The 14,653-nt window shown below is 41.8% G+C and overlaps 1 protein-coding gene across 1 annotated transcript in view; it reads left to right on the top strand.

The window, feature by feature from the left end:
• Itpr2 (inositol 1,4,5-trisphosphate receptor type 2) overlaps window positions 1-14,653 on the top strand; it is a 528,924-nt gene that overhangs the window by 244,696 nt on the left and 269,575 nt on the right. The window contains exons 27-32 of the mRNA XM_023718939.1: window positions 1,807-1,896; window positions 2,017-2,142; window positions 6,278-6,400; window positions 7,051-7,251; window positions 8,768-9,019; window positions 11,734-11,859. Coding sequence (XP_023574707.1) covers window positions 1,807-1,896; window positions 2,017-2,142; window positions 6,278-6,400; window positions 7,051-7,251; window positions 8,768-9,019; window positions 11,734-11,859 — 918 coding nt within the window. The remainder of the gene's footprint in view (window positions 1-1,806; window positions 1,897-2,016; window positions 2,143-6,277; window positions 6,401-7,050; window positions 7,252-8,767; window positions 9,020-11,733; window positions 11,860-14,653) is intronic.

Here is a 14,653-nt window from a genome sequence, read left to right as displayed (position 1 = left end):
GGACATATGAGAACTTGTACTGTAACGTCATGTACCTCGGTAGTGTCCCAGATTTTCTGATCAAGAAGGTTATGGGGCCAAAGAGGAAATTGATCGATGACGTGGAGTGTGCCTAAGGAGAGTCACATGATGCTAGTTTAAAACGCGTTGGGTCACTCTGATTCCTGAAGCATTCATCAGAATTGACTAGCAGGGAAAGTTTTCCTAACCAGCTGAGGACAAATGAAATTATATAGCCAGGCCTCGTCTATCTTTATTGCTTCTCCTTGAGCTCATGCCGCTGTCCCTTTGCACTCTTACAGTCCAGTGCCCTCAGCAGTCAGAAGTTCAGGCTGCTTCTGACCTAAGTTGAATGTGACATTCCTCCCAAGGCCAATTCTATACTCACTGTAAACCTGAGAGGTAGTTGCTCGGCCTTTTGCAACGTGAACTGTCAGTTCTTGGCATTTGCGGTGCCGTCTCCTGCTGTCCCTGTCGCAGGACCTTTAGCTGAGGCGACTTGTTCAGTTGAAGTCTTTTCCTGCCCAGCCGTGCATCTCTTAGGCTTTCCTAGGTCATTTCTACCTTTGAAGACCTTGGCTCAAACTTGACCTCATTCATGAAGTTGTTCGCTTTTGCTCAATAGTGAATTCTGCTCAGCGCAAATCTTTTTTTAAAAATTTCTTCCTATTATCTTAAAAAGGCAGTGGTTTTCTTGACAAAAGGAGCTTATCTTCTATGTCTTTTAGACCCATCTCCCATAGTCTGCTATCAGTCAGATATTGTCTTAATACTTGGTTTTTGAAGGGAAGTGTTTGTAATTAGTGGTTTTCAAAATATGACAATTCTAATAGTTGATACTGTAAAAATTCATGTGCTCCTTATATTTGCTTTATATTTTGGTGATTCAGATACTGGCTGTTATAATTGAGTATTTTGGACATTTCAGGTATTCTTAATAAGTTTTACAAATGTAGTGATGCAAATGTTATTTTTAATTCAAGCTCTACTTTCCTTCTCTTGTTTTGATGGCCCTGGATGTACTTGTTTGGTCCCCCGTGGTGACCCTGAGGCTGTTGTGGCACCCTGCAGAGAATCCCCAGTTGAGATTGTACTTGACTCCTTCCCGTAAGATGCACTGCTGTGATATGCTCCTCACTCTTTATTTCTTCATTTCCTTATACTTTATTCTTAATGATAAAATTCCATCTTTTATGCTTTGGTGTTTTCCTGTTCGTTCTCACGTAGGCAATGTGTACCGTGATATGATACACATTGCCTATATTTTTGTAATATAAATGAGCAATATATGTATATATAAACACATATTAGTTATATATCTAGTTTATATACATTAGCAATATGTAGAACTTTGTGAAAGATTTATTTATTTATTATTAATAGCACCATTTGTCTTGTAATTTGGTTCTTTTTAGGTTGTAGTAATTTATATTGCTCAAGGAACTTTTTATTCTATTATAAAGCACAAAACACTACCAACTTTTTTTATCTTTTATTTAAAAATTTTTCTTTTGTCTTGCTATGCAGTTCAGGCTGACCTTGAGCTCGTTCTGTAACCCAGGCTAGTCTTGAGCTCTCAGCAATCCTTCTGCTTCAGCCTCCTGAGTGCTGGGATTACAGGTGTGCACCACTACACCCGTCTTTTTTTTTTTTTTTTGGTACTGAGGGTTGAACTCAGGACCTTGCAATTGCCAGGCCGGTGCTTATGCTGCTGAGCTGTCTCCCCAGCCTCCCAACTTTAAATATTTAAAATAGTACTCAAATGTAAATTATTGCAAAGCAATTATATATTTGTGCTTATTTTAGGAATCAAACATTTTAAGTCCAGTACAAGACGGAACAAAGTCACCCCAGATCGACAGCAATAAGAGCAACAACTACCGGATTGTGAAGGAGGTCAGTGGATAGAAGCTGTTTTTGCATAGGCTTACATTTGCTTGACAAACACTGCTCTGCTAATACTTGGTATTGCATTGCTGTTTGTTATCCTGAATGCTTTCTCTCTTTTTTTTGAAGATTTTGATTAGGTTGAGTAAACTTTGTGTGCAGAATAAAAAGTGCCGGAACCAACACCAGCGGCTGCTGAAAAACATGGGGGCCCATTCTGTGGTGTTGGACCTTCTGCAGATCCCCTACGAAAAGGTGTGTGTCCTTGTCAACTTTTTCCTTCAACTTTTTATTTCAACACAATTTCATATGTGTAGCAAAGTTATAAAGAAGTTTTTGTTTTCCTTTAACTATTTGCAAATAAGTCCTCCTTTCTTGAGCCCTTTGGTTTGCGTGTCACAGAAACGGGGTTAGGGACATAGTGTATATATAACACATCTGCAGTCATCCTCATCAGGAAAGGGCACGACAGTTTCCTGCCACCCTGGCCCCTGCCCCACTCGGGTTTCTCCTGTTGTCTGAATTGTGCTCTGTCTGACCAAAGATCTGTTTAGGAGACATACACCGTGTGGTTATTATATCTGTTTAAATCTCACGCCAGGAGGCTTTGTTACTTTCACAGATAATTTTTGCAGATAGCCAGTTATCTTGAATGGTGTCCCCCAATTTGAGTCACCATTTATTTCTCTGACTAAACTCAGTAATGCCATTTTGGCAGGAGCATTACAGAAAGGTGCTATTTTCCTTTCCTTGCTTTCCAGTAAATGGGTTTGATTTATCCTATTATTAATTTATATATATATATATATTTTTTTTTTAATTTAAAACATCTTTATTTATTTATTTGGTACAGGGTTTCGCTATGAAGTTCAGACGTGTAGTGACCCTCCTGTTCTCAGTCTCCCCAGCGCTGGGATTACCGGCATGCACCACCATACCTGATTTTAGGGCTGGTACAGAGTGCCCAGGGTTCCGGGGCTGGCACTACATGCCTTACTGGGGATCAAACTCAGGACCTTGTGCTTGCTGTGCAGGCACTTAGACTGCTGAGCTATCTCCCCAACCCCCTATTATTAATATTGATGTGAATGTCCACTTGGATCACCTGATTCTCTACCTGGATTTTGCATTGTGAAGTATTCATTTTCCTTTTGTGATTAGTAAATACTTTGTGAAGAGATTCGGTGACACCAAGTATTTTATCTAACTTTGAAGTCATTCGCTTGTTATCAGTATGGACATGTGGGTGCTAACTTTATTCAATAGGTTACAGTAGGTTTTTTATTTTTATTTACTTATTTATTTATTTTTGCGGAACCAGGGATTGAATTCAGGCCCTTTGTGCTTGCCAGGCAAACACTTCTACTGAGCTATCTCCCTGCCCACCTCCCCTTTTTAAAAGAATACAAAATAATAAAAAGAAAAAAAACATTAGAAATGATGCAATATTTCATTAGACAAAGTTATAGAAATTCAATAGTGGTTGCTGTATTGTATGATATTATCTTCAAATTATTTGTTTCGGTTACCAGATACAAGCCTGAAAAAATTGTTTTTTTAAAAAAGAACAAAACACCAAAAAAGAAAATAAATTATAAGAAGTTAAAAAGAAAAAATAAATAAATAAAATTTAAGCCTTAACTGTTCCTTTAAGTAAACCAGCAGAAATCAGCAGTACAACTATCCAAGCTATCTTGCATATTTACAGAAATATATCTTTTTCCCTTCTGTCTTTCGTCGTTTTCCTCATCCCAGTTTTTCCTTCCCATTGAACAAATTCTTTCCCTTTCCAGGTATCTGTTGTACCTTTCAGGTTTTACTTACTTTCAAGTTCTCGCACTAGCGAGACAATACGATGTTTGCACATGTGGGTCTGACTTATTCCACTTACCAATTTAGTCTCTAGTTGCATCCATTTAATAGGTTCCCATTGTCATTTTTTTCCCTGAGAGTCTCCTAGATCTGGCCAGGGAAGCCCATTCAAGTAGATTCCCCGTCTAACATTTCCTCATCGTTCTGTGGCTGCTTTCTTGCTCTCTGGCACAATAAAACATTCCACCCGCAATTGCTTTTTTCTTGCCCAACCCAGGGCTTTGGGCGTGCTCCCTTTGGCACAGAGTGCTATTCAGAAGGGGACTTCTGAGAGCCGAGTGTGCTTGTTGCTATCTGGGTGGTAACGCTCCCGACCCTATAAAAAGACAAGGGCAGGACATGCGCCTGTGTGTGTTCATGCAGCATGTACAAATTGTATTTATTTTGTTATCTAACTGTACAGTATTGAAAGCCATGGTTCTATACCAGTGACTCTATAATTTCCAAACCACGAGGCTCATTTTAGCCTCTCCTTTCCCATATTGTATCTCTGTTTTCCAACACTCACTGGGAGACCTGCTGTCCCATCATCTGCAATATGGCTACTTGCTTATCGATATCCTGTGTTAAACCACCATGTGGTCTTCTGTTACGCCACTGTCATGCCTCCCTCTACCTCTTACTGAGTCTGTGACAGCCCCCGGGGTGAGTGGCCCCTGCACCTCCCTTGGGTGCCAGTGCACCAGGCCAGACCTGTCTATGTGGATGCGCACCCCACTTGGGCTTTCATTAGGTTGCCGGTCCCCTTCCAACTTGGTTACTTTAATTTATATAAAATTGTAAGTTTATACCATTCCTAAGCTGGCCTAATTCAAGCTATAGTAGAAAAAGCAATAGAAGAATTATAGAAAGACAACAAAGGATATTAGATCCTAAGTTAGTATTTATTATCCAAATTATTTTTTCCTGTTACGATAAGATGGATTTGGCCACGTAAGCAATCCCCCTTTTCTAATAGTGTCAGTGGGGCACTGAGGATATTGCTCCTACTTTGTTCTTATCTGTGTACTTGGATTTATGAGTGGATTGTTCAGATGCAAAGAATAAGGTGAGAATTCTAAAGAAAGATGACTATGGTAGCACCGGCCCTGACAGTGTTCTTCAGTCCTGGTGGGGGTTCTGTGTGAACTGGGTGCATCTGTTGTTGAAGTGTCTTTATCATCGTGTAAGTATGCCTCAGTTATCCAGGTAAAAGAGACAGTAGATTTTTGAAATAAACTTTACAGTTTGGGGTTGTGAATGGAGTCGTCCCATCCCGTCCGTCGTGTCCCCCCCCCGTGGAACTGGAGATTGAACTCCGACCCTTGCGCTTGCCAGCCACACGCTTATTCTACTGAGCTATCTCCCAGCCCCTGCATGGGGTTTTCTATTTCAGTGATGGTGAACCTTTTAGAGCTTTCAGTGAAAACAAACAGCTTGCTGCAGCAAGTGTGCCATAGGTTTGCCACCACTGATCTCTTTATTTTTGTTTTATGTATGAATGAATGGTCTACTAATGACTGTGGGCATCTTGTTTGGTTAAAGAGGCATAAGCTCCATGCCTCTTGGGTGTACCTTAGGGAAAAGGAAGACGTTTCATTCATTCATTATGCTCTGGCACTCAACACATGAGACCCTTTTGAAGCTTTGACATGGACTACATGAAAAATGGGACAATCAGCTATTCATGAAATGTTTAGATGGTTTCATTGATGTTAAACTTCCACCTTTAAGATGGGAATTTTGCATTCTCTGTAAACTAATTTCAAGGCCTAAGTTTCTTTTGAGATTCCGTAAGCAAATGGTAGTGGCAAAAGGTAGGATATTAGGGAATAACAGGGAAGGGGACAGAGGCTCCTGCCAAGAGAAGACAACAAAGCGGGGGGGAGGGGAAGTAGACAGTGGAGGGAAAAGGGGTGAAAATTTAGAGTCAGAGGAAGTAGAGATTGGAGAGGAGAGCATGGTGAGGGGCTCGTACAAAGAGACAAATTCACAGCTGGGGGAAGAGAGGAAAGTGAGCCGAGAGGAGGAGCGAAGGCCAGGTGAGAGGGAGGGATGGAGACAGAGGACAGAGGGAAGGAGTAGACTTTAAGAGAGGCTCTAGGAAAGAAATAGGAGGAAGAAGTGGGTATGGAAGGTGGGGAAAGGGAAACAACAGAGTGTAGAAACAGGACCAGACATGCATGTGGACACATTGGGAACAGGGTTGCCCCTGATGGGGGAAGGAATTAGAGGAATGAAAGGGTACGGATGAGAAGGGAGAAATAAAGAAGGGAAGAGGAGAGAGGTGTGGCCAGAGGTGTGGTAGACATTGAAAGGCCAGGGGAGAAAGGGTCCCCGGAGCTGAGCAAGTATGAGGAAAAATAGAGGGCATTGACCATCTAGACTATGCACAGCAGACACAGCAGGGGTGACCGGGAGCCGTGGAAGTGTAAAGGGGTGGCAGGGGGAGCATGTATGTGGGGAGGGGGACGCGTTTTCCTGCCGTATTCGTGTGAGGTTTGCTTCTCAGTATTATGCTCACTCTACTGACCTACAGACCGATGAGAAGATGAATGACGTCATGAATCTGGCCCACACATTCCTCCAGAATTTTTGTCGGGGAAATCCACAGAATCAAGTTCTCCTTCACAAACATCTGAATTTGTTCTTAAATCCTGGTGTAAGTATTTGCATGACCACTGATATTTATAGTAAAGTGCGTAGCATTTTATTTTGGTGGCACTAACTGATAGAGTTTTTTAAATCATGGTCAGCTCAGTTTTTTCCTTGTAGAGCTTATTTTCCTAAAATTGATTATGTTTCTATTTGCATTAAGACCACGTTCAAAGTAACTTGAAAAATCACACTAATTTTTATATGTTAGTGACAATTTTGTTTATATGTATCTAATTCAAAAAATTATGGTCAAAGGTGGCCAAACGTAGAATTAACCTGATGATACAGTGAATAAGATAAACATGAAAAGCTCAAAATGGAGTTTACGCTGGCTTGTTAAATGTGTTTAAGCAGATCTTAGGGAAGAACTAACTTTGGATAATAGCTAATGAAACCAACCTCAGGAACAACACCAATGCCCACATGTCGCCCTTGGTGAGCACGAGCTCTTTTGTCCACTGAACTCCTTTGCAACTGCAATTTCTTCGGATGGTTACTGATCTCCCCGCCTGCTGTGGAAGGCATGTACGGCTCATTCTCTGTGGCTCTGCATGAACGATAGCGCTGGTCACAACAGGGAACACGGTCTGAGTTCTGGAGAGTGGAAAACGGGTCTGGTCTTCCTCTCACCGGCACGTTCCTCTCTCTGCCCAGCTCCTTGAAGCGGAGACCATGCGGCACATCTTCATGAACAATTACCATCTGTGCAACGAGATCAGCGAGAGGGTGGTGCAGCATTTTGTGCACTGCATCGAGACGCACGGCCGCCACGTGGAGTACCTCAGGTTTCTGCAGACAATTGTGAAAGCAGATGGTAAATACGTGAAGAAGTGCCAGGATATGGTAATGACGGAGGTATGCTCTGGGTTGGCATTTTATCAGCTTGCCGTAAACAGTGTGCTCCAGTATGTGTTTTCTATTAATTAAGAGCAGGAAAGAAACCATAATGCAGGCATGGAAAATCATGTAAATGAGCCGTGGCTTCTTCAGCACATATACTTTTTTGCTGTAGTCTAGGGGAGCAACATGTGGGCCACTTGAGTTGTGATTTTCCAAAAGTTTTTCCTTGTGATCCATTGTGAATTTGGGTAGGTGGAACAATGGGTAACAGCTTACGATTTCATACAGGTATTTGGAGTTAAAGAGGCAAAAGCTTTTATTTCTAACTTTGCAGTAATACAGTGAAGAGATGGAAACAAAGATAGAAATTTCCATAGGCTTTCGTCGCTCTGTTTCTCACATGTAGAATGGATGTCCTTTGCCATTATTTGCAAAGGCCTTGAAGGGATCCGAGATCGTGAATATAAACCACTCACGTGTGCTTGGTACGATAGGTAGTAACTTGCTACTTAGCTTAAGAATTTATAAAAAAGGTGGTATACGTAATTTGTGTTGCCCCTTTCATTTTGCTGTTTGACTCTGTATAAGATCTACAGAACGAGGAAGTTACGAGGAACCAAGCGTAAGACTCTGGGGGCTCGGAGTGCGAGGCATCCACGCAAGTGAATCACTCCTTTGTGAAGGAATAAATGGCTCCTCAGTGGCCCATGTGGATTAAGTAGCATCCAGCCACAGCCAGCAAACAGGCACACCATATACTGTTAGCGTGGGGACATTTTTAGGGCATTCCATGCTTTTTATTTGGGAATAGAAGATATTTTCATATCGATCCAGTGTGGATTCCTCTTGCCACTTGGAAGTCTTAGCATTGGCTCTGCATGAGACCTTGAATTTTTACAAGTATATTCTTATTATTAAGTACGGTGAGGAACATTACCATCAACTTGTAAAATTTACCTTTCTTAAATGTCTGTTTGCGTTCACGTTAGTTCTTTATTGTGTGGAAATGGGTGGGAACTACATTGATTTTATAGTCTCATCACCAAGCAAGAATTAGGAAACTATTTGTTTTTTAATTTCATTTTTGAGACAGCTTCTCACTATGTTGCTGAACTAGCCAGGCGGAGCTTGAGTGCGTGATCCTCATGGCTCAGCCTTTCAGAGGGCTGGGATTACAGGTGTGCGCTACTGTATCTGGCCTGTGTGTGTGTGTGTGTGTGTGTGTGTGTGTGTGTGTGTATGTGTGTGTGTGTTTCTTTTTTGGGGTACTGGGGATTGAACTCAGGATCTTGACCTTGCCAGGCAGGTGCTTGTGCCACTGAGCTGTTCCCCTGGCTCTCCTTTCTGGTTTTGATAGCATATGATTACTTCTTTCCATCATCCTGCCTTGGCATAGCTCTATGCATTTGCAGTATTAGTTGCATTTTTACAAAGAGATGCATGTGTTTCTAGATAGGTCAAGCCTTTGGAAATAATTGCAAGCACGAACATTTGGAGTGCTATGTAGATTCTCTTGTTCTCATCATTGCAGTTGATAAATGGGGGTGAAGATGTGTTGATATTCTACAATGACAGAGCATCGTTTCCAATCCTTCTCCAAATGATGTGTTCAGAGAGAGACCGAGGGGATGACGGTGGCCCCTTGGCCTACCACATCACCCTGGTGGAGTTGCTGGCGGCATGCACAGAAGGGAAAAATGTGTACACGGAGATCAAGTGCAATTCCCTTCTGCCCCTGGATGACATAGTGAGGGTGGTGACCCATGATGACTGCATCCCTGAGGTGAGCCTTGTGGAAGCGTAGTGGCCGTGCAGTTGTCACTCATGTCGAAAGCTCATAGAAGTGCTGGTAGTCTTCGTACTAATTAGTATGGATAATGAGATCATATATTTAGTCAAGGAGTTGTGTTTAGCTATATGATTTGGAAATTTTCAGAGAACATAAAAGGTCTACGTTTAGTTCTAAAAGTTATGAAGGATAAACCTTTGAAACTATAGCCAGTTTGTTTCCTGGAAACTAATACAAATGGCTTCTACGTTCTGCACGGCAGTGGGTGCAGACAAAAAAGCTTGTACATAGCCTCTAGTGTGCTCTTAAGCGCTGAACAAGAGCCCCTTAAATGTTGTCAGTGATGATGGAAGATGCTAGGTTAGTCCTGCGGGATTCCACATCAGACACCATGCAGTTATCTTGCCTTTATGCATAGGTGCTTTCTTGAAAATATGCTCACTATGGGCTGGGGAGATAGCTCAGCAGGCTAAGCACCTGTCTGAAAAGTACAAGGACCCAGGTTTAATCCCCGATACCACATACCATGCTGGCCTGGAACCCTGGCAGCATGCTGCCAGCCCTGAAACTGGGCATGGTGGTGCATGCCTGTAATCCTAGAACTGGGTAGGCTGAGACAGGAGGATCACTAGGAGTCTAAGCTGTGTAGTAAGACCCTGTATCCAATAAATAAGTGAAGAATTAAAAAAAAAATATGCCCACTCATTTTGCTTTATTTACACATCCTCTTCTGCCCTCTGTCCTAGTTTGGCTTTGATACGAAAGATCTCTCTGCAGAAGCTAGTTGGCCACCAGTGGAGTCCTATTAATGGGGCTTCCAGGAATGTAGATTGTAATAAATTCTTTCAATTGTGATGTGTTATTGCAAACTTCATAAATGTGTGGTACACTGAAAATAGTATGGAACCAAACAATTTTAAATCACAGTGACTTAAAAAGCTGTCAGGGAAGACTAACTTCCCTATTTCCGAAAAGTTCCACGTAGGGATGGACTTGAAAGAATATTTTTGTGAAATTTTGTGGAACCTTTGACCCCTCAGCTGAAGGGTGCATGATGCCTTGAGTGGTTGGAGATAAGATGGCAGAGAGTCCCTATAGTTCAGTGAGGAGATCCGTAGCTCCTGTTCCTGTGTGAGGCGCTGGTCTTGGCTGTGCCGTGTGCCTCACACAGCTCCCCCTGAGGGCACCATCTGTGTTCGCTGAGGTAATCCCTTTTCACCCTTCAGATCCCACTTCTTCTGGGACAAGTGCCCTGCCTTCCTTCAGTGGCTTCTAGAAGAATCTGTAGTATGGAACATGGTTTATTACTTAACAATTGTCTTCAGCCCTCTTACTTTTGGCCAAGATTATAAACTTGGGAGGTAACAGCTGGAGCTCTTTCAGGTTGCCATTGTATCATCTGAGCCAGCATCCGTGCTCAGTAAGTAGATGTGGAGTGCAGGAAGAATGAATTGAAAAGAGCCAGAATCCTGGACCCTTTACTTCCCAGTCACGTTGCTACCAAACCCTTCCTTCCAGTCTTCAATTTCTACAGTTTTAAAGTGAAATTGTCGTAGTGATACACCTCATCAGATTTTCAGAGGATTCAATTAAACAAGACAATATTCACCCAATGCCAAGGACATTTGGCATGTAGTATGCGCTGCAAATGCGGATCAGCTGCCGTGAGAGCCTGAGGAGGGGCGGACCAGCTCCCATGTCTCCCCACCCTGGGACTCTTGATTGACAGTTTGTTTGGTCCCCAGCAGGGCAGCAGGAAGCCCCGAGGACATGAAAACTGACCTTGTACTCCATGGATTTTAATTTGGATTCCCTCATAATGATTGACATAATTTTTATCTATATGCATTTTTTTAAAGAGTTACAATATTCATTGGATTTTCACCAAAAAGGAACAGAATAAACAGAAGCAAAAACTATTTGCCTATGCACTTTAGAAATACTATGCATGGGTGAGACTCATCCTTCTTCTCTATGAGGAATTTTGCTAATTCTGGAAAATAATTTTGCTACGTCTTAAAGTGTAAACCATGAACCTGTTTCTTTTCAGGACCAGTAATGTAAATATTTTTCATGTCAATGTAGTATTATTTTGCTAACGTATTTAAACATTACACTAAGAATCTGTTAGTTGGAAATAAGAGAAACCAAATTCAAACTAGTTTAAATAAGAAAATGAACTTTCTTGGTTGTCGTACTTGGGAATTTGAAGAACAGTTGTTCAGGTGGGTCCAGATGTTGAAACCACGTCAGTATTCTTTCCATCCCTTGTTGCTTTTTTCCTTTGTGCTCTGTCTCATTCTCTTCTTCAGGGCATAATTGTCCTCTCCACATCTGTAGGAGATGGTTTATTATAGTTTAAGTTTATCATGTTTTGCTTCGTAATAGATGAGAGGGAGGAGAGAGAGAGAGAACACACTTTTGACTCCTTATGTCTTGAAGGTGATGAACTCGGTTACACTACAGCGCTCCTAGTAACACCAACCACTGGGTGCAGGGAAGTTCAGTACTCTACCAGGTTACATGTTCACTGCTGGGTCTGAGTGGATGGCCTTAGCAAAAGAAGGGGCAGGATGTTCTTTGAGCAGATACAGGCCATCCTACAATCTTCTGTAAGGATGACAAAGATTTTATTTATCATTCCAGAAAGTGGTAGTTGAAAGTGATCGATAAAGAAATAAGCTTTCTTTTATTTGAAACGTGCACAGGTGAAAATCGCGTATGTGAACTTCGTCAATCACTGCTACGTTGACACGGAAGTGGAAATGAAAGAAATCTACACTAGCAACCACATTTGGAAACTATTTGAGAACTTCCTGGTGGATATGGCAAGGGTGAGTTACACTTTAGCTGTTGAGTACTATTCCATTTTAGTGACGTTGTATCTGTTGTTTAAACAATATTAAGTATCTGGATAAAAGACTTAAGTGAATTGTGCTGCTTTTCGATTTAATCTGTTATATTGTCATAGTTGTATATGAGTTTCACGTGGTTGTGACATTTAATGAGTTAATCTATACACAGTGCCTTGTATAAGGTGCATAGCGATGGATAAAGTATTCATTTTGTACCTTTTCAAATGAATGTATCTGTCTGTTATTAAACAGAATTTCTGTAGAGTTTGTTTTTTTGGGGGGCCTGCTCAGCCCACCCTGGGGGCAGGGCTGGTGCGGCATGGGGTGCTGAGGATCCAAACGGTCTCTGTGTTTGCCTAAGCTTGCCTAAGCAGGCGTTTTAGTCTGCTGAGCTATCTCACCAGCCCACTTCTGTAGGCTTTTTACATTGGTTAAAAAAATTCAGCAGTAGTCAATTTGTATTCAGCCTCTTACCATAGCTGCAACTAAAGCCACAGATGAAGAGGCCACGAGAGGTCTCGGCACCTGCGTTCAGGTACATGGGTGCAGGGCCCGGGTGCTGAGGATCATTGCCCTTGTCGCCTGATCAGCCTCTTTGGAAGCTCGCTCTGATCATTCAGTCACCTGATGTTTTCACTCACGTCAACTACATTATATTCTGCTTTTTACTCCAAGTCCATTTCTTCTTCTGTTTTTGGAGAAGGGAGGGATTTGGGGAAGCCACATACAGCTGGTTGATAATTTCTAGAGACTGTCCGATGTAGGTTTGTTTTCTCTGTTAATGCTGAAGAAATGAATAAAGTAAAAAAGAAATGACCATCTTGATCGATAACAATTTTTTTTTGCACACATTAACCTTTTGTTTTCTGTGCTGTATTGTAATTTCTACGATCTATTATTTTGATTTTGAAGAAATCCTGTCTAATTTTCCCTGTAAAGCAATAGAATATGCAGTTAAGTGAATAAGGGGTTTCCTTACTGAAGACAGTGTATAGACACCTCCTTAGATCTGTTGTAAGTTACGGTGGCCTGCCCCAGGCCCTCTGACCTTCCTGTATTCCTGAGCATTCGTAGCTTCCTGAGCTGTTGTGTAGGTGTGTTTGGAGGGGGATTAGCGAAGCACTATTTCCATTATCCTATAAAATGGGTGCTGTTATCTCTCAGCTCATACCCTCCCTACCCCACGTCATGGAGTGGGAGAAGAGGACAAAGGAACCATAGGAAAACACCAACTGCAAAATCAGGTATCCACAAATACCCTTGGAGAAGACGCTGCACCAAGTGTTATTCCAGTACAGGAGCTCTTTTGACTTAGTCAAGGTTTCCGAGTGAAATATGCTTATTTTACTTTGGGTGTAATCCAGAGTGTGAGATTGCTACCAAGTTCAAGTACATGGTAAGATAGTTCCTGTTGGACGTACTTTCTATGCAGCTAGATGCCTTTATTACCTTTCTCAAGTAAATCCGTACCTGGAGAGAAATCACCTTTCTTTTCATAGCATTTAACAGAAGACTCACATTTATTCTCACTGGATTTGGGGAAGCCTTGTGTGTGACTGCCACAAGAATGCTCAGAGTCCTTGAAGGAAGGGATGATTGCTGAGCCAGTGGCCGAGCTCTATAACTGCATGTGCAGAAGGACACTGAAGAGATTATAGGCTGATGTGCAGAGCTTCACGGTGTCACCAACTGAAGATAAGCTTGGGAAAGTCCAAGGTCACATTCTAAGCAGCTGAGCTCTAGAGCTCAAAGGAGTTTATTTTTTAAGCCAAAGAAAGCTGATGGTAACTGTCGCTGACCATGCCACTTGGAGACACCCTCCATTGATATAGCCAGAAGAGAGAATGACATAGGTTTATATTCTTCTGAAAAAAAAAAAATGCATGCAGGGAGTTTCAAAATTTTGACTCTTTTGTTTGAGCAGGTAGCTTATGTGATTTATCATGCAAAAGCTTTAGGGGAATTTCAAGATTTTTGTGGTTTATTCACTCTTCGTGTTTAACCACGGCTTCACTATGCCGCAAAAGTTCTTTTCCTTCTTGTTTTCTGCTTGTTTACATTTTATTTTATTTTTTGGTAGAACCAGGGATTGAACTCAGACCCTTGCGCTTGCCAAGGAAGTGCTTATTCTACTGAACCATCTCCCCGGCTTCCTACCTTTTAAATTGCAATTCTCTAACCCTTTCAACAGGTTTGACAAGAAATCATCCTTTCTCTTTCACAGAAGGAAAAGCAAATCTGCTTTTCCGTATCTGGGATTTCTTCTTCTCCCCCTGGAGAAAAATGAAAAAGCTACTACAAATGATAAATTCGGGTTGCAAAAATAAGTATGGTTAAGAGAGTAGAATGCAACCTTCTAGACAGACTTGCTGCTTAATAGGTCTCTAGTTCTCAAACTCTAGGGAGCGTGAGAATTACCAAGAGACTGTGTAGACACAGATTCTGGGCCCTGCCCCAGAATTCCTCCTTGGACAATTGACAGTCTTTACAGGCTCCTCTGGGCTGCTGCAACCTGTCCAGGAACAATACTTTGAGAATTGATGTAGTAATTAGACCGTGTTGATTAAGAGCAGGGATTTCAAAGCAGTTAGGAAGATCAGAGTTCAAGGGCAGACTGCCTCTTCCTAACTTGGTTACCTCTGACAAGCGACTTAACCTTCCTGACCTTGAGCTTTCTTATCTATAAAATTACAACAGTAATAGCGTCTTCTTCATGAGGTTCCTGGGAATATTCAATGAAATAATGCACCTGATACTTTTCACATATATTGGC

Source organism: Octodon degus, unplaced genomic scaffold (assembly GCF_000260255.1).
Source record: "Octodon degus isolate 3935 unplaced genomic scaffold, OctDeg1.0 scaffold00064, whole genome shotgun sequence".
NCBI classification, from domain to species: Eukaryota; Metazoa; Chordata; class Mammalia; order Rodentia; family Octodontidae; genus Octodon; species Octodon degus.
The sequence above is the reverse complement of the archived record's forward strand: the minus strand, read 5'-3'. Positions and strand labels throughout refer to the sequence as shown.